The sequence below is a fragment of the Protopterus annectens genome, chromosome 5.part0 (assembly GCF_019279795.1).
Source record: "Protopterus annectens isolate FY-2018-M chromosome 5.part0, PAN1.0, whole genome shotgun sequence".
In the NCBI taxonomy this organism is placed as follows: domain Eukaryota; kingdom Metazoa; phylum Chordata; order Ceratodontiformes; family Protopteridae; genus Protopterus; species Protopterus annectens.
In genome coordinates, this window is record NC_056735.1 from 1,739,147,487 (window position 1) to 1,739,172,304 (window position 24,818).

At 44.1% G+C, this 24,818-nt stretch overlaps 1 protein-coding gene across 1 annotated transcript in view; it reads left to right on the top strand.

Moving 5' to 3' along the window:
• The window catches only part of LOC122802410 (chromatin assembly factor 1 subunit B-like), a 586,696-nt gene that overhangs the window by 353,954 nt on the left and 207,924 nt on the right, over positions 1-24,818 (top strand). Inside the window, exon 6 of the mRNA XM_044072032.1 lies at positions 13,748-14,200. Within this exon, the coding sequence (XP_043927967.1) occupies positions 13,748-14,200 (453 nt within the window). The remainder of the gene's footprint in view (positions 1-13,747; positions 14,201-24,818) is intronic.

Genomic DNA, 24,818 nt, shown 5'->3' on the forward strand with positions numbered 1-24,818 from the left:
AACCTGTGGGTTATGGATCCGATATCGAATCCGAACCGGCATGGTTTACCAGCTATGGATCCAAGCTCTCAGCTCCTCCCCTCACCCATAATGCCCTGCTCTACCCTCATGACCTCAGATCTCATTTGCCGCGCATGGTGACCGGATTGTTTCTCAAGCTCTCAAGCTAAGTGCTAGTTTTCAGTATTTAAATTGCAAAATTTAAGATTTTTTATTGTTTTTTTGTGTGAAAGTGTAGGTTTCCCCTTTGGTATATTTACTTTTTTAGAGTTTAATCTAAAAGTTATATCCCTCCCCTCGCTGTTAGCGTAGTGTGTGTGTGTTGGGCCTGTGAGTGTTTTTGTGTTCTTTAGTTACTTTTTAGTTATAGTAACTACTGTTATAGATTGGGATGTCAGAGCAACCCAAGTCTATTTTTTCTAAATGCTCCGAGTGTGGCCATAAGCTTTCCCCAGCTGATGGCCACACTCGGTGTGTTAGATGCCTGGGGGTTGAACACCTCACATCTGGATGTTCCATTTGTGCAGGGTTCAACCCCAGGGCATTGAAGGAGCGGAGGTCCAAGCTTGTTTTGGCGGGCCTTTTACCGCCGGACTCGGCTCCGACCTCCGCTCCTTCGGGAGTAACCGTACCCACGGTTATTCCTTCTGCGGCGCCCCCTCCTCCTCCTGGGACTCAACCTCCCGTTTCTGGTTCGGAGGAGAGGGATGCTAAGAAAAGGGACCGGAGGGAGAAGCACCATAAGCGGCGGACTGAGACCTCTGTTTCGGCCCCGCCAGCCAAGCGGGCTTCTCCCCCGGCTCCGTTGTCGGCTACATTGTCGGCTCGGTCTCCTCCTTCTCGGCTCCGGTCTCCAGTGTGTTTTTCACCGGGACCTGAGGAGGAGGAGACCCGATCTCCGTCGAGGCTATCGAGGAGGCACTCCAGGCCTACCTCGGTAGCCTCGTCGAGATCTACGATAGCCTTCGGATGCTGATCTGGACCGGATGATGAGAAGGTTCATCCAGGCCCAGATGCAGATGGGAGTGCTCTTGCCTCCCCCCCCTCTGGGGGGGAGCTCAACACCCTTTTTCAAACCGATTGCTCCTTCTCCGACCCGCTACCCGGGCTCGGAGCAGCTGGAGCCGAGCAGCCGGGCGGGGTGGGTCGGCGCCGATAGTACTTTGTACTTCGGATCCAACCCTGCCCTCGAGTGCATCGGATCCGACCTCTCGGAGCCTGGATCCGAGCCTCGGATCCGGGGGGATCAGTGCTCCTTCGGCGCCGTCTGTGTCGGAGCGCACTGTCCCTTCGGATCCGCGCGCTTCGGCGCCGGCTCCGATCCACTCTTCGGATCCGAGGGGGAGCCGATTGTCAGATCCTTTGGTCGAGGTCGGCTCCCCTTCGGCGTTTGATGTAGTGGAGAGGGCCCTGTTGAGGGTCTCCGGACCCCCGGCACTTGTTTCGGCTCCGTCCCGCGCTCCCTCTGCACTGGGTCAGGCTTCCACCATCCGGCCCTTGGGACAGCCCGCTTCTCTGCCCCAAGCTGCTCCACTGGAACAGGTTGCTGCTTGCGAGGAGTCCTCTGACAGCCCCCCAGAGGATGTTCCTTGCAAGCATACATGCAAAAGGAGGCACATTGACTCCCCCGAGTCTCTCACGGAAGACACGGACTTGGAGGAAGGGGAAGGCTCCCCACGGTCACCCCCCGAGGATGTCTCATTTGGGGACATCATGGAAATGCTCCGTATAAGGGGGGGGTGGTCTGCCCCCAAGTCTTCCTCGGACGAGTCCGTGTTCTTGGAGGCATTTGAAGCGGGCCAGTCTACCTCTTGGGTGTCCCCTCCTGCCGACCCCCTGGTGGACCTCATTACCACCAGGGCGTGGAAGGAACCGGACACCGTGGAGCCAATCCCTAAGAGGCCCGATAGGATCCTCAGCCCACCGTCCGACCGTGCCCATTGGAGTAAGGGGCCTCCGGTAGATGCCATGTTGACGGCGGCCACCAAGAGGGAACTTGCTCAGGAGAGTCCCTCAGTCCATCCCCCGAGCAAGGAGTCTCGGATGATGGACCGCTTGGGGAAGCGGATGTTTAGTTCAGCGACCTTCTCGGTAAGGGAGCTGAACTACCTGGCACACGTCATTAGGATGCAGCGAGATCTTATTAAAGAATACGCTGCATCTCCCCCAGAGTCCATGTCGGAGGAGGACAAGATGCTGCACTCCACCCGCATGGCCACTCTTAGATCAGTTACTAATACCTCTATGCGGCTACTCTCCCATGCTACGGAAGGCGCCGCTAGAGCCGCAGGGGCAGGCCTAGTCACTAGACGTCAGACCTGGCTCTGTCACTGCGATTTTTCTGAGCCCTTCAAAGCGCCGTTTGCGAACGCCCCCTTTGATGGTTCTGCCCTCTTTGGCAAAACCGTTCGCGACACTTTGACCCAGAGCGAGAAGGACGGGAAGACGCTGTCTGCCGTCGGAATCCGCTTCTCTGCACCCCAGAGGCCCTACTCTAGGAACCAAAAGGGTCAGAAGAAGATGTGGTTCCGGAAGTCGCAGCAATCCCAGCCTGCTCGGACAACCAGTCCTTCCGTGGCAGAGGAGGACAGGGAGGGCCGCCCTAGAGGCAGAGGGGCTCCCAGGAACTTGGGTCCAGAGAACCTTTCTCTGAACGGCCCGCAGCAACCCTGAGGGTTGCCCGGCTGCTCCACTCTGGAGGCAGTCGGGGGCGTTCGGGCACCTAGCGGCATGGGAGTCCATAACATCAGACCGCTGGGTTCTCCAAATCATATCCATAGGATACCGCATCCCTTTTCTTCACTTACCAAAGTTGAAGTCCCTCCCAGGCGTTCCACCCGGTCAGCGGGAGGCCGCTTTGGCAGAAATTGGCCACCTGCTAAACAAAAGAGCCATCCAGCCCGTCCCCCAGACCAGATCGGATCGGGTTCTACTCCAGGTTCTTTTAGTGCCAAAAAGACGGGGAACTAAGACCAATTCTAGACCTTTCTCTCTTGAATCTGGCAGTCCCCAAGGAAAAATTCGAATGGTCACTCTGCAATCTATTCTCCCCTTCTGGGAGAAAATCACTGGATGTGCTCTATAGACCTCAAAGATGCGTACTACCACATCCTGATGGACAGGCGCTCCAGGAGGTTCCTCCGCTTCGGCTGGGAGCCAGTCACTACCAGTTCGGGTCCTTCCCTTTGGTCTCACCACAGCCCCAGGGTGTTCACCAAAGTATTAGCAGTGGTAGCGGCCCACCTGAGGCTTCAGGGGTACAGGTCTTCCCTACCTGGACGACTGGCTTCTTACCGCCCCAACAAGGCATCTACTACTATTGGCGAGACTCCTTTCTCCATCTTGCTCCCTTTCTGGGCATTACAATAAATACGAAGAAATCCAACCTGGCCCACACAGCTCTTGGATTTTATAGGGGCCAGGTTAGACACAAGGAGTTTAAAGCCTTCCTCACTGCGGACAGAGTTCAAAATCTGCAGCTCCAGGTGCGGGCCATTCTCCACTCAAGTTCTGTTCAGCGGAGTTGGTCCTGAGGGCTCTAGGGTCCATGGCGTCTGCTATAGCACTTCTTCCTCTTGCCAGGCTCAATATGCATCCTCCAGTGGACTCTCTTAGTACAATGGTCATACCTTGCTCTCCCTATGCATCACCCCATTGCGATCAGCAAGGCTTGCAAGCGGTCCCTCCTGTGGTGGATTCACTCCCCGGATCTCCACGGAGGCCGCCCATTTTGTGCTTCTCCCCCTCTCGCCACGGTGACCACGGACGCCTCCCGCCTCGGGTGGGGGCATTTTGAGCGGACCGTCCAAGGCACGTGGAGCGATTCAGAGACCTTTCTGCATATCAACGTTCTAGAGATGAGAGCAGTGCTCTTAGCGTTGCTAGCACTTCAGGACTTTCTTCCCTTGGGAACAATTGCGATTCAATCGGACAACATGTCTGTTGTCTGGTACATCAACAAGCAAGGGGAACAAGGTCTTACCCCTTTGTCGAGAAGCCATGAGAGTTTGGGAATGGGCAATCTCCACCAACCGCTTTCTAATAGCAACGCACATTCCGGGTCGGTCCAACATCCTGGCGGACAAGCTCAGTTGCACCATTCTGACCCCTTACGAGTGGTCTCTCAATTTTCAAGTAGCGGAACGCATATTCGCACGGTGGGGAACTCCTTCATGCGATCTTTTGCCTCTCCCTCAAACACCAAGTGCGACAGTTTTTCGCTCTGATACCCCTCAGGAGGTTCTCCAAGAGACGCTCTGGTGCATGCTTGGCCACCCGGTCTTCTGTACGCTTATCCACCCTTGCCTCTGATGCTCCAAGTTCTTCAGAAAGCCTCTCGGGTGGGTTGCAGAATGATTCTCATTGCTCCGTTTGGCCTCGACAGATCTGGTTCCCCTTCTAAGGTCTCACTCGGTGAATCCTCCTTGGATTCTAGATCCCATTCCGGATCTGATATCCCACCCATCCTGCATATCTCCTCCGAACCTGGACAACCTGAAGCTGACCGCTTGGCTGCTCCAGTTCCACTCTTGATCAGGACTCGGTATTTCGTCCCCTGTTAAGGCTATCCTGGTGGCAGCTCATAAACCGTCCACTAGGAAAGTCTACCGCAGCAAGTGGAAGCGGTTTTCTTTGTGGGCGGAGCGGCAAGGCCTGAATCCCTTCACGGTTCCACTCCCTTTAGTGCTTGACTTTCTAACCTCTCTTTTTAACGATGGTGCCAGCAGTTCCACAGTCAAAGTACAACTGGTGGCAATTTCTCATTATCACATTGGTCATGACTCTAGTCCACTTATGTCAGCCAAGTTGTGTAAAATTTTCCTTAAAGGTACTTTCCTTCTCAGGCCCCCTGTGAAACAAGCGGTTCCTCCTTGGGACCTCTCCTTAGTTCCCCAGGCCTTGGCTGCCCCCCGCTTTGAACCAGCGGCTACGGTGGAGCTCAAATTCTTGTCTTTCAAGAGAGCGTTGTTAGTAGCCATTACATCGCCAAGAGAGTTTCAGAGCTCCAAGCATTATCAGCTAAACCTCCTTACTTGGTATTTCATCCGGACCGTGTTTACCTCAGGACCAACCCGTCCTTTCTTCCTAAAGCAGCTTCTGAAGCAAACATTAATCAATCCATTAACCTCCCTGTTTTCTTTCCTAAATATGAAAACAAAGGTGAATACAAGCTTCACTCCTTAGATGTTCACAGGCAACTTAGATTTTATCTAAACAGAACGGCTGGTCATAGGCAATCCGACCAGTTGTTTATTTCCTTTGCTAAATTTAATTTGGGCAAGCCAATTTCTAAAGTTTCTCTGTCTCGCTGGATTTCACAGTGTATCTTATTGCCTTATCAAGCTTCAGGAAGGCCCGCACCGGAGGGTGTACGCGCCCATTCAACCCGGTCAGTATCTACCTCGGCAGCCTTTAAGGCTAGGATTCCTCTAGATGATATTTGTGCAGCAGCCACGTGGGCTTCATCTCATACTTTTATTTCCCACTATAAGTTGGATCTTGCATCTAGAGGTAGAGCACCATTTGGCTCCTGGGTGCTCGGAATATCCTTCCATGATGGCCGCCCAAGATTCAGGTAGCTGGGGACTCTGTCCCACAGGTTGCAGACAAATGAATCTCCTACTTCAGATTTAGAAGTTATGTACTCACCATAACGTTCCATCTGAGTAGGTGTATTCATTTGTCTGCAACCATCCCGCCCTCCTATCCCCCTGGCCTTTCAGTTTCCTGCATATTATGTGTTACCCTTTTCAGGGTGTTTTTGCTGTTGGCAAACTCGATCTGAGGTCATGAGGGTAGAGCAGGGCATTATGGGTGAGGGGAGGAGCTGCGAGCTTGGATCCATAGCTGGTAAACCATGCCGGTTCGGATCCGATATCAGATCCATAACCCACAGGTTGCAGACAAATGAATACACCTACTCAGATGGAACGTTATGGTGAGTACATAACTTCTAATTTCTTTATACCTTGGATTTGCATAGGCAGTTCAGATATGTAGATAAGATTAAGGCCATTCGCCAGTCTGAGCAACTTTTTATTTCTTTTCATCCTAGATCTCTAGGTTTGGCTGTTTCTAAAAAAAACATTTCTTCTTGGATCTCCAAGACCATTTCCTTTTGTTACTCCTTTCATGGGAAAAGTGTTTCTGCCTCTGTAAAGGCTCATTCTACCAAGACTGGGGCTTCCTGTGGTCCTTGTTTTAAAGGATTGGATATCAGCTCCATTCTTGAGGTTGCTGCTTGGACTTCTGTCCATATCTTTACTAAGCTTTACAAATTGGTTGATGTTTCCAGAGCAAGGACTGGCTTTGCCAGAGCTAACCTGCATGGATGTTTGGATGGTATGTACCTCATCTTTATGCCCTACGTCATGAGCGGGAAGCATGCGTTTGATGTACAATGTCCTTGAAAACCTTTGGTATACTGGCCAAGCATTTGGCTGCCCCTTGCAGAGGATCCCTCTAGTAAAGAATACTGCAACAGTGAAGAGGACACCTACTGTTATGGCAAGATTTTACACAACTATACTTTATATGGGCTTCAATGGTGGGACCTCACTTTCAAAGGGTTGAGCTGTCCAAAGGGGGAATAGGGTGGGGACATGACTGAGCTGCTGTGGAGGCAGGGCGAAATATACATCCCCATTGCATGACCTCCCTTCCCCCCAACTTTATCAGAGGGGTTAGAGTAAGGGGAAGGGGAAGCAACGAGGTTCATTAAAAAAAAAAAAAAAAAAAAAAACAGCAGATTTGAGCAGCCAGACTCCAAGGCTGGGGCAGGCATAGGACCTATTGAATGACATCCAGGGGGGTAAGGGTAGACCTAACAATGGACATAGGGCACTAGGTATAGAACCATAGGATGATGCAGTGTGGAGAAAAAATGCCCCCCAAAGGATGTTTACCTAAGATAGTTTCTTTACCACAGGTCTTGGAGTACCTATCTACACTTTACAAAGAAGGCATGTCATTCCTCAATCCAACTATGTGTTTCTACTGTCTCTGCATGCCTGTCCATGCCCACCCACAACTGCCTCCTCAGACCCTCACACAAAACTGTTCTTCAAGGGAATATTGCATCCAAGACAACCCAGGAGGCACCCCATCCCTTCCTGGAACCTTAGCTCTTTTTTACTGAAGGTTACTCTACTTCCCTTTGACGCAGCTGCCTTTGCACCCATCAAAATGCACACCTTGAAAAACACTTTTCTGCTAGCCTTGACTTCTAAAAACTTGTCTGAATTACAAGCAGTTATTTGCAAGGAGCTGTTCCTCATCTTTCATAAAGACCGTCACCCTAAGAGCCAAGTCTCCTAACCAGGCCATTCATCTCCCAGTCTTCTTCCCAAACCTCCAAAATAAATGATAAGGAATCCTGTATTCATTGAATGTTCACAGACAACTGAGATTTTATCTATATAGGACCAAATTCCCTCGTAGGGTGAACTAACTTCTGTTAATTTTTACTGTGGATAAACAGACTATCTCAAAATAGCCAAGTGCATTGCACTTTACCATCATGACATAAGGGTTTCTGTCTCTATAAGGACACTTTCTACCTCATCAAAGGCAGCAACCACAGCCATCCGAAAAGGAGCCACAACTCTATTCATTATGGAAGCAGCCACTTGGTCATCAATTAATTCCTGTACAGAGCATAACGATTTTGGTGCTATCACCAGGGCTAAAGCTGGATATGCATCTGTCATTATGTAGAGCCATATCTCCCTGGCTTTGACCCCTGGCTAACCACCCTTCATGATCAGCTTTGGGAGTCTTCCCAAGATTCGGTCCTGCAACAGTGACTATGGATGACTATAGTACAGTTGTTAGAAACTTAACCATAAATGTAAATGTTCAAGTCGATAACTGTTGCAGTACCCTTTCCCTCCTGCCTACCCTTCTACTCTCATCTTACCGGGAGTTGGGATAGGTACCATGCTGCAACACCTACGTCTGTCCCTTCATTCCCTTAACTGATATTCCTGGTCAGTCTTCAATGGGGGGTGGCTTTGTATGCATAGGGGATAGATGGACTCCATGGTCCCTGCGGCAAGAAAGATCTAAATATGGTGCTGGCTGAAAATCCTTTATACCACTTGCATCTGGTAGGGAGGGTATCCGTGACTGGGAAGGTTGAAATTTTCATGTATTCAGGCTGACCACAGACTGCTGCAGGTAGGAATTCTTAAGATCCAGTACTGCAGCAGTGATCTACAGCAATCTACAATTATGGTGAGTTTCTAACAGCTGTGCTTTCTTACTAGTGTCTTGTGCTTTTATGGTAACTTGGGGCATGAAAGGCACATATTTCCACATTCTACATTTAAAGCTACAGGAGATTCTCAGGTTCATGGCAGGCTAACAGCACTTCCAGTTCACTTTCTTGCTCTCTTGGCTTTCCACTGCTGCTAAGGTGAGTGATAGAAGTTTGGCAAATGCTTTAATACCTGTGGTTGCCCTTTTCAGACTCAAGTATGTATACATTTACCCTCCTCATAATGGCTGCTTGAGCCTTACCTGCTTGAGTGGAACTCTAGCCAGCTCTAATTTGACAATCTTTCCTAATAAACCTGAGGTTTCGATAAACATGCAGAAATCCAGTGTGAAGCTCTCAAAGGTCAAGACTCTTTCAGATGCAGTGCTTCTCCTGTAAAACAAGATCTTCCTCCTTGACTCTCTCTTTCTAGACTTCACCATTAGGCACCACTTGAAGCCAGGAAAATCATTATAGCTCTTGGATTTGTTAATCTCTGTTATAATGATCTACCTGGCAAAGCTTCCTGTGAGGAAGATTTAGTGGTACCTAAAGAATCTGTGGGCGCAACATCTCCAGGCCTTGCGCATGATTAGTGCCACTGGAAAATTGCAGCTAAATTGCTGGGATATTGCGGTTCCTTCTCTGGGAATATGGAATTAAATTGCAATTGGTGCAACCATTTCTAGAAAACAAAAGTGGTGGTGCGCGCACACACACACACACACACTGCTTATTTGATATTCATCTGAAACCGGTATCCAGTTGTAATGTCATATACTAATGGATACGAGTTTTATTTATTGTGTCTTAAAAGTCATTGTTTTGTACATGCTTCTTTTCACTCAGATTTTGCATTTAATTTTTTTATGTAACTATTAAAGAAAAATGATACTGATATACTGATGCAAGCTGTATGTCATTTAATTTGCCCAAAAAAATATGTTAAGCAATACATAGTAAGCATGTTATGCCCAAGACAAGTACACAGATTTATCTTATTTCACAAATAATGGTAAAAAAAATTGCACTACCATAGTAAATCTAGTGGTGGTGGTGCTGTGGTAGCGTTGTCGCCTCACAGTAAGACGTCCTGTTCGATTCTCAGCTAGAGCATCTTCTGTGTGGAGACATGCGTGAATGGGCGTTCCTTCGTTGAAGGTTGTGCGTCAGGGCTGGCAACTCGACACGTAAAAATCTACTGCCAATCATTAGCGGACCGGAGTTCCGCTGTGGCGACCCCTAACCGGGAAAAGCCGAAAGACACAACAGCGTTAAAAAAAAAAAAAAAAATGCAGTTTTAAGGAAGAGAAGTGTTCAACTACAAATCCTAACATTATTTTTCAGAAAATGCAGTATAATGCAAAACACTAAGTACCATACTCCGTGTTCACATTCTTCTTAAGTTTGAACATGAGTAGCATTTTAGTTTTGTCTTTTAAAAGGCCAAAATGCATATAAAATATTTGCTTTACATGAGCTGTTGAAACAGGTATCCAGTTGTAATGTTTTGCAACACATGACATCAAATTCTGTTGTGCTGCTTACAACTCATGTCCTTTGGAACGAACTGTTCTGCAACTTGTTGATCATGCTACTTGAAGCCAGGCTTAGATCCTTTTCGATACTTTGTATATGCAGTTTTCGGAACACGTTGGATGTGTAAGTTATGTTTGTTTGTCTTTTCAGTTTTTCCCGGTTAGGAGTCGCCACAGCGGGAGTCCGCTAATGATTGGCAGTCAATTTTTTTTTTTTTTTTTTTTATGGTGCCGAGTTGCTAGCCTGACGCCCAACCTTCAGCGAAGGCATGCCCATTCACGCATGTCTTTCGGAGGCCCCTCGACCGTGGGGAGGACATGCAGAATCCACACAGAAGGCACTCCAGCCGAAAATCAAACAGGAGAACCTCTTGCTGTGAGGCAACAGCGCTACCGCTGTACCACTGCTGCTCGGATGTGAAAGTTATGTACTTAACCATAATAATAGATTTATGTTCTCTCTCCGTCTGGTTCAGCCACCACCCCCCCTCCCCCCGTCTGCCCCATCCAGTGTTATGTTCTCTCAGTCCTTTGGTTGACTGGGTTGGGAAGCTGTTATTTCTCTCCTCTTATTTGAGGGTCCTTGGTATCAGGAGTTGGACAATAGAACTGTTTGTTGAGGTGGGGCAAGCTCAATCTGAAGATTGTTAGGGCTCAGCATTTTGGGTAGAGGAGACGGAGCTCAAGAAGCTCGGGTCTCTTAGATTTGGTTGATCTCAGATCAAAGTTGGATCCAATAACCCCCAGGTTGAACTGGATGGAAAGAGTCAAGATGGATCTATTGTTGTGGTAAGTACATAACCTTTATTTGCAATGTGTGATTGTAATTAAGTATTACAAATTTGGAGACCAAATTATTATCCTAAATTTCTGGCCCCTGCTTCTAGTAAATGCTATTGTAATGCATCCGCTAAGCAAAACTATAAATATAAAGAAAATGACACAATACAGGCCAAGATTCTGTTACATAAGACAAAGACCAGATTAGGGTCTCTCTGGCACTACAATATTTATAGTGAGAAATACACGTAAAATGATTCCTCCATATTAGATATCAAACTGGATGTCTTTAAATCTCAATCCAGTAAGAGAATTGTATCTAGAATATATTTATTTAACAGGGTTAGGATTATTGGCCCAAGAACTCACCCACACCATTATTCAAGCACAGCATAGTAGACGGTCATGTCATTAGGCAACCACAAGATAAAATAGTAAAGATCAGATCATGAGAACTGCATTTCGTAGCACATATATCAGTATGTGGAGGGGTCATACCACTGAGTATCTGTTAATACAGCACAGTGTAAAACAGAGAAAGATCATGCAGTAGTACATGTCATATAACCGAGTGACCATTAAGAGGCAGATCATACTGCTGTGCAGATGTTAGTAAATCATATCAGTAAGATAAAAGCACAAATCAGTCTTGCTTTGTGGGTCCAACTTGGCAAGATGTGAATGTGGTAACCTTCATTCTTAGATGTAAGGAAGTGTGTAATCACTGGTGAAGGTGTAGTGGTCCCAGTGATGATAGAGACTGCATGCCCTCCACCCAGAGGAGAAAGATTAGGACTGTAATCAGTATTTAATCTAGAATTCATTAATAAAAAGTCCAAAGTATTTTAGACTGGCTTTCTAATTTTAAATGCGTGTTTTAAAGTTAAAAATGGAATAAAATGTGGTTGAGAATAAGCCATTTACCTGAACATTATTTTCAGGTCATAAATTTTATCTTCTAAGAATAGCTATAAGTAACATCAGTTGTATAATAGACTGTAATTACTATTCCAAAATGTGCAAGCTGATTTGCCAAACCAGTCTGAGACTGCTCACTGTAAATTGCGCATTCCTTTCTGGTTACTTTTTCGCCTGGCTGCTAAGTGCAGAATTTAATATGTGTGAAAACTAAAGCACCAGGAAACTGCTCTGTGGGGCATAACAATACAGTACATAAGACACACATTTTGATGCCATGAGCACCTCTTCAAACAGCGCAGTGGCATATATTGCTAACCTTCTACCTGCTAAAATACAGATGCCCCCATTATTTATTGACTTCATTCCTCAGCCATCTGCAAGAAAATAGTTTATTTTGAAGAGATAGCAATACACTTAGTAGCCACAGGGCATGCTCAGTGCATATATTTAATACCCCAGACAACCAGAAGATGAAGGAAGAGTACTGAAGTCCTTTTATACAAAGACATTATTTACAAAATGTAAGACTTTTGTTTGTTAAATAATTTCATTGTATAATAGCAGTGATCCACTTTGTCCTCATGATCAAACCACACCAACCATGGGTAAATCCTGCATTGCCCAGACCTAGTCATGTTTTTTTGCTAAAATATTCTCCACTTTGTTGGTATGGATCTGATCAGACAGACCCCTAAATTCCTCGTTAGACTGTCCAGTTGTAAATTCATGGTGAAATGAAGGATCGTGTATAATTCAACATGTTGCAAAGACTGACAAAAATGGAAACTGACTCAGCCTTTTTGTCCTTTTTTTGAAAAATGAAACTGAATAACTCAAATATTTAATGTGGTTTTCATTATAACCAACATATTTCAATTTGGAACTGAAAGTATCACTCTTTCTTTCCTACTCTGGTGGAAATTTTTCTTACATGCAGTTGATTTTTGAAGAGATTGCTCTCCCTTTTGAAAAAAACGTAAGGATTCAGGGGCATCTCACTCTACAACCACTCTTCCAATATGTGTATTAAATTATCTTGAGTTTTTTTTTCACTTTTCTAATTTCTTTCAGCTAAAACTGTGAATGATGATGGTTTTAAAGTTCATAACTAAAAGCTTGCTAAATTACAGAATGTATTAATTTTTATTAAAAATCGGTAAAATGTTAAAATGGAAAGGATGCTTTGTCCACTAAGCAAAGAGGTTTCTATGTGTTCTTGCTTCCTAGTACAGTCCAACAGTATGACTGCCACTTGAGTGGTGAGGAAATGTGTTGTGGCTCTGCCATAGCTCAAGGTTGATTGAGACCAGATGGTCGAGTTTTCCAGCCTGGTCCTGTAGGATGGGAAATGAGTAGTGTTCATTCAGGATGTGCTTCTCTTGTAAAAGCCAAAGCTGTTAGTAGTGTAATTCTACCTGGAAGAAATGTCGTATTTGAACGTACTGAATGGGGCACCCTTCTGCAGGTAAGCTATATGCATCTGTAAGTGGGCCTGTTTGCCTTTGAATTTTCTTATAGTACAGATGCCATAGCCGGTCCTTTAAACTACATATGAGGGGCTCCTTCTGAAATGTTTGTCTAACTCGTGACAACTTGGTCATCTTCAGAAAGTCTGGTATTCCTGAAGCAGACCTATATGTAGTTTTGGAGGATGATGCTGTAAAAAAGAAATGGTTACTAAACTGTGTAATAAAATATACTTAAGGCTTAAAAATCAGCATTTGAACCTCAGCTGCTGTAGTAGTACATGCCAACTGTCCAGATTTTCACAGACTGTCCAGATTTTGCCTAATTTTTTATATCTGTTCCTCATAAAATTTGTTTTCTTGGAAAATCAGTGAGGAATTGAAGTCACTAAATAATGACAGCCATTAGAGTCTGAGACTTCCATTTCCTTCAGAAAATCCATGCTAATGCAGAACCTATTATTCTCGCAACATTCTTAGTTTACTAGAGCACGTTTTAAAATCTGTCCCTATTTTTGGATCCCCCCCCCCCCATTATTTTTGCTTTTGTCCAGATTTCTTGTGCTAAACGGTTGAGGGTTTGGTTGTAGTTATAGTATGAGTATGTAGACATCTGTTGTTCACGTCAGTTTTTGCCTTGAATAACTTTAGCTGAAGTACGTCTTTTCAGTTTTACTGATGCTTGGACATGTCAAAGTTTTGACACCTTGCAGTGTTAAATTTGGGAAGAATTACTCTCTTGAGAGACAGCAAAAGATGTAAGCACTCCTCTCTTCTTTATCCAGGTCTGCAGATGGATCTTTCCTTGCTGTATCTTCCACAGATGGCTACTGCTCTTTTATCACATTTGAAAAAGATGAACTTGGAATTCCACTGAAAGAGAAACCAGTTTTTACAAGTGTGACACCCACTACTGCAGAGAAGAAACTAAAGAAGGCACAGACGTCTAGAGTGGCATCTCCAGTTCCAAGGACAGTGGATGGAAGTCCCACTAATAAAAATCTTGATGTTAACTCACCAAGTACTCCTTTGCAATCAAAAGCATCTTCAAATATTATAGGAACCAAAGAAACTCCTTCTACTCCTCTGAATTCCAGAGTTTCACCTCTTAATTTGTCTCCAGAGGAGAAGAAACCAGTACAGTCTGGCAGTTCAAGTGCCAAAGGTCCACAGCCACGCAGAATAACTTTGAATACTTTACAGTCTTGGGGTACCAAACCTAGCACACCTGCCCCCAGGTAAAATATTTCTGCCTTGAAGGACACATTTATTTTTGTAAAGTTAAAACAGTTGACATGTATTTTAAAAGTCTCTTATCAAGTAAGCCTGCTGAGATTAGTTGAAATATGTTTCCATGTTTGAGATGAGTAAGAGACTGTGAGATGTTTCTGGTGTTAGCAGTGATATATGAGCACGATATCAGAAAGTTGAGGTCATTTGGTAATGGAAAGGGCAATAAGCACATGGAATTGCAGGCATAGTTAAACAGCATTCTTGCTTTTTTCTGTAATTTGCATAATGAATTTATTATTACCTTTCCTACTGAGCTTTTGTTTATACCTCTATTGTGCACCATTTTGCATTTCAGCTGCCTGCTGCTAACTTACAACCCATACTTTTCAGTAAAAAATGCATCAGTTCTCCCTCTATTCTGAGGCTGTGCTTTCTGTGTTCCCCAGACTTAAAACTCTGCAAGGGATGCCAGCATGCATCCTTTTCCATGTGTTTATATAGTCCAGGAGATTTCCATACAACTCTTATCTGCCTACCGTGATGAGGCTTGCATTCTACTCCATGAATTATGTTTGTTGCTTTGCACTGTCAAAATCACAGATCTTAAAAAATATGATCAGTTCAAGTAATGGTCTTTTGTAGCTTTGTTGGTATTTGATTTGAGGTGTGACTTAATCGGGGGGGGGGGGTATATACAATTAAACAATTACTTCTGCTTTTGTATAAGATTTCCATCATTGTGTACACTAGGATTTTGTTGGGTGTTGCTACTTTATTTTCTACATTGAAGGAAGCTGTGATCTTCATCATTTATCCTAGGTTGTCTTCCTCTGTGGTACTTCACAGTAAAATTATTTTCCGGTTGAATGTTCCTTTGTTCTTTTGCTGCCTTACAATTTCTTGCCACTGAATTCTAGATCCCAGGTTCTTACTTTCCATCATTTTGAACCCACTATTGTACACTGAAAGCAGCCCTTTATCTTGCCAAGTATTTTTATTGTATTTGTGTCCCTTGTAGAATATTAATTGCATCTCCTGTGTGGCTCCTTGGTTGGGTATATCTGCCAGTCAGAAGTTTGACAGACTCTGTTTAGCAATGTTAGCTCACTGTTACTGAAAAAAAAATTATGAACTGGTAGCCACGCACACACCAAAACTCACTAAACCCAGTCAAAGCTACTGGAAAGATCCAGGATGAAACCGGGAAAGTTGTAAAAATTAAACTTTAATATTTTAATCAACACCCGTAGCACGTTTAATGCACCAATATTGAAAATGGCAGAAATTTCGTCAAATACTCCAGACTTCAGAAGTATTGTGCCAACAGCAAAACTTAAATACTTTTCAAAGTAGTTGGATATTTAAATAATTAATTGGTTGTCCAATCAATAATGTCAGTCAATAAAAAACATTAATATTACCCTACAAAATAGAAAGACATAAAGGCAAATACATTATAAAATGCTTTATAAAAAGGGGAAGGAAATACTTTAAAGGAAACTTTTATATTTGTACATTGTAATATGTTTTAAACAATATTGTCCTATTACCTAAAAAATACATGTATTATATTAATATATAAATCATCTGATAAAAATCGAATATATATCTTTTTAAAAAAAGTAGCAAAAATGCATTTTCAAATAACTTGTCTGAAAACAAGCATTTTTTTTTATAAAAAACTATCTATAACTTGACTGCCCTTAACTTTTAATAGGTATAATAGATATAATGTTCATTGTGCATACAGCTGCAGTCATAACAGATGGGGTTCTCCTGCCGTCAGGCAGGTCCTCGGTCGGCCAAATTCCAAAGTCTAGGTCCGGCGTCGGTTGTCGTCGCTTCTTCCCTGACGTCAGAGCGACAGGGGTATAAAGGAACCTGCCAACGCCATTTTCTTCAGTCTTTCTTGCCGCGCGGTGCCCGAAGCAGAAGCAGTTCACAAGTGCCGGTCGGCCAGCTCCTGAGATTACGAAAATTTGGAAACCGAAGTCTTCTTAAAAGCTAAGTACCCCGTTGGGGAAACTTTTCTTGCCTAAGACCGATGTCAGACAAAGTTAATAATTGTATTTCATGTGGGAAGCAAATACCGCATAAGGATTTCCATTCCCTCTGTATTCCTTGTTTAGGCCCAGACCACGACGTCTCGGTCTGTCGCTTTTGTGCTACATTCAACAAACGCACTATTAAGCGTCGGGCGGAGTTCGCCCAGCAATATTTTGGGAAAGCATTTAACTATACTATGTCGTCGGATTCTCCATCTCCTTTGACAAGGACCGACACTCAAGGTCCGTGGCCTCTACCGACACCACGCCAAAGCCGACTACACGTGGTCCGGTTCTCAGCGAGGTGCCTACGCAGCCCCTGATTACCGACGACACATCTTTGACGGTGTCTCCTGTACCCGAGGTCGCAGGCTCCTCGGCCCACACCCGACTACAGATACCGAAGCCACTCTTGGCGTTGAAACACAGAATGTGGACAGGTCCACCTCCACTCAAGGTGTCTTCAGACCTTCCTCTTCTTTCTCCATCAAGGCTGTCACCAAGTCTAAAGCAACCATGCACTCTGAGACCAGCTACACAGGGCCCATCTCCAGGCCCCATGCCTAAGAAACAGATGCTTAAAATGGCTGAGGATTTAATTACTCTTAATTAGAGGTTCTCAGCCCCCACCGGACAAAAGGCCCAGAGTGGAGGAAGATTCCCCCTCCTCTGATCAGGGCTCCATTATTTCAGAACACACTGATGATCAGGAACAGTCTTATTCCCCTTTTGAAGACTCTGATGCGGAGGAGTCCATCCCTTCTGTATCCCCCCCTGAGGATTACTCGTTTGGGGAAACTTTGCATATCTTAAGGGAACACTTCCACTGGGAAGGCCAGGATTATTCAGATTCCAAGAAAAGGCTCAGGGAATTTCTCTTGTTACCCCAGCACAGGCCTCTGGCTATTCCTCCTGTCTTGGACATCCTAGATGATGTTTACTCGGAGGCCTGCCTTAACCCGGACTCTCTACCTCCAGCTCCAGTTAAGCCTGACAGGTACTACAGGGTTCCTGACTCGCACCAATTTCTATACAAAAGCCATGCTGCTGACCTAGAAACCATCTCACAGGGCCCCAAGGGAGTTAAGGCCTCCATTGCCAAAAATCCATTGCCTTCCGAGAGAGATTCCAGATCCCTAGAAAGGTGGGGAAAAAAGGTATATACCTCGGCTACCTTATCCATGAGGGCCTTAAACTGTCAGTTTCATATGCTAAAATACCAACAGTTTTTGTTATCACAATTGAAAAGTAAAATGTCTCAACCTGAACAACCAGACTTGAAGGAGTTGCAGGACTTGATGCATAGCGCAGAACAAGTGGGTAAGCATACCTTACAATGTGGTTTTGATGCTCTAGAGGCCTCATGTAGAGCTGCTGTTAGAGGCTCAGTCATACGTAGGCATGCCTGGCTCAAGGAACAAGCCTTGCCTGATCATGTCAAAGCTAAATTACTAGACGCCCCTCTTCAAAAGGATGCACTATTTGGTGCTAATGCTGAGGAAGTATTACGGAAAATGGAGGAAAAGGCTAAATCAATGCAAACTGTGAAAGAATTTCTACAGGTTCAACCCCCTCGTTTTAGTAGAAATTGGTCTTCCAAAAACTGGTCCTTTCCTGCCACAGACAGACCCCAAAGAGGCAGATACAGACGCCCGAGGGGCAGAGGACAATCACAAGGATCGTATAGAGGCAGACAATGGCAAGCTCCTACACAAAGAGGTGGTGAGGACAACTCGCAATCTTTCAGAAAGCAAACACAATGACTTTCCCCTTTGCTTGCCAACCAGGTCTCAAATGGCAGCCCCCTTAGGAGGAAAGCTAGCATTATTCTCAAAAAATTGGCATGTTGTCACAAAGGACAAATGGATCCTGGACATTATAAACAGAGGCTACAATTTCCATTTTCACACCCTTCCAAAAATGAGAGGCATGCCAAACCTGCCACACAGTCAAAGGGCAGAGGCACAAAGGCAAATTTCAGATCTCATAAACATGAAAGCTATTCAAGAGGTACCTACACACGAACAAGGTTAAGGTTTTTATTCCGGGCTATTTCTGGTGCCAAGGAAGGGAAAAGATTGGAGACCTATTTTGGATCTATCCATCCTAAACACATTTCTACTCGTACCAAAATTCAAGATGCTCACTCTACAGCAACTTCTTCCTATGCTGGGCAAGGAGTCTTGGCTGGTAACATTGGACCTCAAGGAGGCATACCTGCATGTCCCAATCAGACAAAATTGCAGAAGGTACCTCAGATTTCTTGCAGGTTCAACCCATTATCAATTCTCTGCATTGCCCTTTTGGCTTATCTACTGCGCCCAGAGTATTCACGAAATGCCTGGCATCAGTAATTGCCTACTGCAGACTTCAAGGGATACAAATATACCCCTATTTGGACGACTGCCTGATCCAAGCGGACAGCAAGCACATTCTTCTGAAACATCTGGCTTATGTAATAGTGTTATTGAACTCTCTGGGATACACAGTCAACAAAAAGAAATCAAGGCTAATACCCTCTCGGAAGATAATTTTCCTGGGTGCCAATTTGGACGCAAATACCCAGATGGCCTACCTCACGCCAGAGAAGCAGGGGCAACTAATTCAGTACTTCAGAACACTAGCAAATTGCACCAGGCTGACTGCAAGGAAAATCCTGCAGGCTCTGGGATTCATGGCATCTTGCATCTTACTAATCCCATGTGCAAAGCTGCATATGAGAAAACTACAATGGTACCTGAAAAACATATGGTCTCAACACAGCCACAGTTTGGAAACAATAATACCACTAATTCCATGTCTGCAAAAGGAATTTCTGTGGTGGGCTCAAGCATGTCAAACAAACACAGGTCTTCCATTCAGCAAGCCTCAAGCAAATCAAGTCATCACAACAGACGCCTCGGACTATGCCTGGGGGGCGCACATGACAGACCGGTGCATTCAGGGCAAATGGTCCCAAAAAGAAAAGCACCTTCACATCAATCAAAAAGAAATGCTAGCAGTAATAAATGCTATTATAGCTTTCAAGGATCTTCTACAACCAGGTCAACTATTGATAAGAACGGACAACACCACAGTTATGTGGTACATAAACAGGGAGGAACACATTCTTACCCCCTATGCAGACTGGCCATGTCACTTTGGAACATGGCCATGGACTTACAAATGGAACTACAAGCACAGTACTTGCCAGGCAAGGAAAACACGCTGGCAGACAACCTAAGCAGGAATATGACAGATTCACACGAATGGAAATTGCATCCAAAAGTTTTTACACAAATAATCCAGGAATGGGGAAGGCCAGACATAGATCTCTTTGCCTCCCACAAGAATCATCAATTGACAAAATTCTGCTCAAGGATCTTCCATCCAAAGGCCTGGAGAGTGGACGCTCTTTCCTTCAGTTGAACATCAATGACAGTTTATGCCTTCCCTCCTCTTCCTCTGCTGCCCAAAAGTTCTATTAAAGACCAAAGCAGACAGACCAAAGATGATCCTCATTGCTCCGGACTGGCCAAGACAACACTGGTACCCACTCCTGAGGAGCCTGACGCATTCCCCACCATGGACCCTGCCTCTAATGCCTCTTCTTCTGACTCAGCACAGTTTCAAAACTCTTCACAGCCAGCTAAAAACACTCAATCTAGCCGCATGGAAGATTCCTTAGCATCACAACAGGCCCTACTCCCCAAGGAGGTGCAGGATGTCATTTTGGAGGCCAGAAGGCCATCAACTAGAAAAGCTTACTCCGCAAAATGGAAACGTTTTTGTGTCTGGAATGAGAAAAAGGGCCAGGATCCTGGAAAACTGAATTTACCTCAAATACTACAATATTTGGCTGAACTGCTAAGCAGTGGACTTTCTTTCTCCTCCATCAAAATCCATGCATCAGCCATTTCTGCAGAATACAACACTGATCCACCTTTATTCTCCCACCCTCTCCTAAGGCAGTTCCTCAGAGGGGCTAAGAATTTAAGGCCTCCAAGAAAACAACCAATACCTGCTTGGGATCTTAATTTCATTCTGGAAAAACTGACCTTGCCTCCCTTTCAGCCAGCTGCCTCATCAGATTTGCAATATTTGTCCTGGAAAACAGCTTTCCTTTTGGCTATCACCTTAGCTCGTAGAGTTTCAGAACTACAGGCTCTCATGGCCGTCCAACCTTTTATCATATTCCATCAGGACAGAGTTTCCTTACGAACCAACCCGTCCTTTATGCCTAAAGTGGTATCCAGGGTAGCTTTAAATTAGGCCATACATTTACCTACTTTTTATCCTAATCCTCAAAACAAAGGGGAGAGAATACTACATTCCTTGGACATCCACAGACAACTGCGTTTTTATCTGGACAGAACAAAGCCTTTCAGAAAATCAGAACAGCTCTTTGTGGCCTATGCGGTAGCAGCTCAAGGGAAGCCAATTTCCAAACAGACAATCTCAAAATGGATAGCCCACTGCATACGCTTTTGCTATTCCTTTCATGGCAAAACTGTTCCTACAGGCATTAGAACTCATTCCACCAGGGCCACAGCCACCTCTGCAGCATTCCTCAGAGGAGTTCCTACCAAGGATATTTTGGAAGCAGCCACTTGGAGTTCTCTGCATACCTTCTCCAAGCACTACAACCTACCATTATACTCCAAATCTACAGCAGGCTTTGCCACTACAATCTTGCAGGGCATTTTGGCTCCTCCTAGTTCCACCTAGTGCCTACCACCCCTTTCTTAGCTTTGGGATTCTACCCATCTGTTATGACTGCAGCTGTATGCACGATGAACATAGTACAGTTTTGTACCTACCATAAATGTAGATGTTCGAGTGCTAATACAGCTGCAGTCCAGGTTTCCCTCCCTCCTTCCCCTCTTGGGACAGGCCTATAGGCTAACACATCCTCTTACAACCTGATTGGGGTGTTCTTTTATGATGTATTTGCTTGCAACTACTGTATTTGGATTATATTGCACTGCATTATCACACAAATTTATGTATTGCCTTCCTTCTGTGGGCACCTGACATCTGGGGCAAGAAAAACTGAAGAAAATGGCGTCGGCTGGTTCCTTTATACCCCTGTAGCTCTGACGTCAGGGAAGAAGCAATGACAACCGACGCCGGACCAAGACTTTGGAATTCGGCCAACCAAGGACCCGCCTGACGGCAGGAGAACCCCATCTGTTATGACTGCAGCTGTATTAGCACTCGAACATCTACATTTATGGTAGGTACAAAACTGTACTTTTTCATTACCCCCCCCCCCCCCCATCGATGTTTACTTTGTCTTATATAGCAAAGTTAAAATTAGTAAAATTATTACCTGGTAAACTATGTTCTGATGTTTTAAATCATATTTGTGTTCATGTATTCTTTTGTATCATTTTCTCTCAGTTTTACCAATGTAGAATGCTGTGCAGGACGAACATTTGGCTATATGTACTGCCCTCTGAGAAATAGTTTCCATACCTTAACGTAATCGGAGTTTCATTGATGTGACGCACATGGGTGTTGGTGCCCACAAAAATATCCCTACAATAACCACCTCTTCCACATCTAATCTTTCTATTGTTGACTTGCATATCCCTATTTGGACCTGTTTTATTCTTCTCTAAAAGACATTTGATATTTGTGAAGTCTTACCTACAAAGTGTGGTTCTACTCCTATAATAGTTGCCAAAGATTAATTTACATGCAAAATATTGCAGTTTCTCAACTATCTTTTTGATGTCATTTGTTTTATTGGAATAGTTTAAAACTAATGATTTTTCATAGTTATTAGGCCTACCTACTTTGTTGGGTTTCTCGCTCACCATAATGTCTGAACCGCTACCCAACAAGGGTTTATGTTTGGTACTCCATCTTTAAATTACTTTACAAATGTTATCAACTAAACTCTTAGGGTAACCCCTAACTAAAAAAACATTTCTTAAAGTTTTTCCATTTCATTAAGTTGTGCTTTTCAGAACTCATGCTTGCGACCCTTATACATTGCCCTTTAACTATAACTTTTTTTTATGTGAAAAAGAATGGTAATTGAAGTACAAGTAGGTGTTAGTACAAATTGTGGTATATAAATAATTCATAGTCTCCTTTCTACATTGGTAAGTAAATTTAAAAAACGTAGTAGTACCTGTTAAAAAATCTAAAAATCAAATACCTTTTCAAATGGCCCATCCCACGGTATAAAAATGTCATCTAAAAATTGTAAATATAGTTTACAAAATTGAAAAAGTTCATTTGTACACACGAGTGGATTCCCAAGTCTTTAATACTAAATTAGCATATGTGGGGGCACAGGTTTGCCCACATGGTTACACCTCTCTAATCTGTTTCTATAACTCCCCTTCAAAATAAATAGTTATTATCCAACGCTAATTTCATCAAGTCTGTCACAAAGTTAACCTCAAAATTCTCTAAGAACCTACATTCACTTAAACTATCCCAGGAACATCTCTAAACCCTCAATTTTAGAAATATGGTTGAACAAATCAGCTAAGTAGTGAGAAATGTGAGGTTCTGTCTCCAGAGATCACTGGTCAAGTGTCCAAGAAAATCCCAGGAGTCCCTCAGAATATGTGGACAAGTCAAAAATATAGGTTTAAGTTTCTGATCTATATAAACAGGTAAAGGGTATCTTTTAGACCCTTGAGCTGATAACTATGGGCCTAAATGGGGGATCCAGAATGATTTTGTGGACCTTGAGTATCCCGATCATAGTCAGGATCCTAGAGAATGGTATAATTAAAAATTCACATAGGTCACCTTTCAAAATACTTTACATAACCACATCATTAAAGAAGTGAATTTTTCTATAAATTATATTTACTTAGTTAATAGATACTTTTGTAGGTAACCTCATCTTGTAGCATACTGTACATCTTCCCAATATAATTAATAGTATCATATATAACAGCACCACCCCTTATTGTGCTTCCCAGCCCTAATATTCGCATCTTTTGTTAACATATCTAACAACAGATCAGATGTTTTCAGTTTTCATTCTGTCCTCGATGGGTTTGGATGTGATCCCTCTGATCAAACTTGGCTGTTGCTCATGCTTCTCCCTTACCCATAATGCACCAACCTTAAGTTACCTCAGATCTCGTTTGCCACTTTCAGTAAAAGACGTGGTTGCCCTACTATCAAGCTTTTTTTTGAGATAAATGTTTTACTATTGTCTTCTATCCTACTAAGTTTTCTATTTTTTTTCCTTTATTACTTGTCCCTTATAGTACAAAATTTTATTTCTTGTTACCATAGTTGGTAAGGTTTACTTTCTTTCCCATTTTAGTACTTGGCATACTACTTCAAGTACTATAGTTATTAATTTCCTTTCTACACCCTGTGTAGCTCTCTTTTCTTACCATTGTTGGTATTTTTTCCTGTTTCCCCCTTTTTTTGTGTTTAAAAAAAATCCTGTTCTGACTTGACTTTGTTTTCATAACTTTGTGCAGCTTAGTGTTATGGTGGGAAAAAGCCCCGCCGGATTTAAAAAAATGTGTTGTGTGGGCACAAACTTCCCATGTTTGATGCCCACACTATGTGTGTATACTGTTTGGGACAGCTTCAGGAAGATTGTTCTGTATACTGTGGATTCAATCCCAGGGCACACGTTGAAAGAAAGATTATTTAAAAAGGCTTTACTGTCTGACTTTGGAGAGGCTATATCTGGAGATCAATCTCCCAAAGTTAAGCAATCCAAAACTACTTCTCCGAAACCTTCTACAGCTTCCACAGTTTTGGAGCTGTCCAAGAAAAAGGCCAAGATAGGTCTGACCTCATCCTCAAATCTGAAAAAGAAGAAATTCATGGACATGACTTCCTTGGATCCAACTAAAAAAGTATCTGATCTGACTACTTCCAGCCCTACCGGTTCAGGTTTGCGTCCGGTTCCCTCAAGGGTGCACTCACCTTTCTTGGAGCTACACCAACCTAGGTCTCTCTCTATTTTTGTCCACTTCTTCTTCTAGGAGTTTGACAGAGAAGATGTGGAAAGAGTGGTGAGGAAGATGAGATAGGTGTCTTACTGGCTCCTATCCTTCTGGTCAGGAGGTCCGTTCTTCTGCTACACCCCCACTAAAAGTTCCTCCTCCGACTCCAACTCTGCAAGCCCCTGGATCTGAGTAGTCTGGCTCCATATGGCTCTGATCTGAAGATATAGTATCTTTGGGTCTGAAGCTTTACTGTAAGTGCTCTGGTTCCATCGGATCCAGAGAACTCTTGGTGCCAAAGCTTTCCTGTCAGATCTTGGGTGTTGGAGTTGACTCCAAAGCATTCAGAGCGTTCTGTTGCATATCGGAGCCTCTGCACTGGATAGCTTGTCTCCGGCTTCTACCTTGAGGAGATTGCCTTCATAGTGGAGGAGGACTGCAATCCAGAAGCTTATCTTTTCAGATACGAGGTCTTCCATTTCTCCAGAGCGGTCTGCCTTAGAAGTTGTGAAGAGGGTTTTCTCTGCTTCAGCAGAACGGACAGATCCTAACTCCCTTGGATCCTATGCCTTCTACCATAATGTCTTTGAGCTCAGAACCTCATCACTCTTTGCCACAGGGACAGCCAGTCCGAGACCCCAAGCTTCCCAATAGGG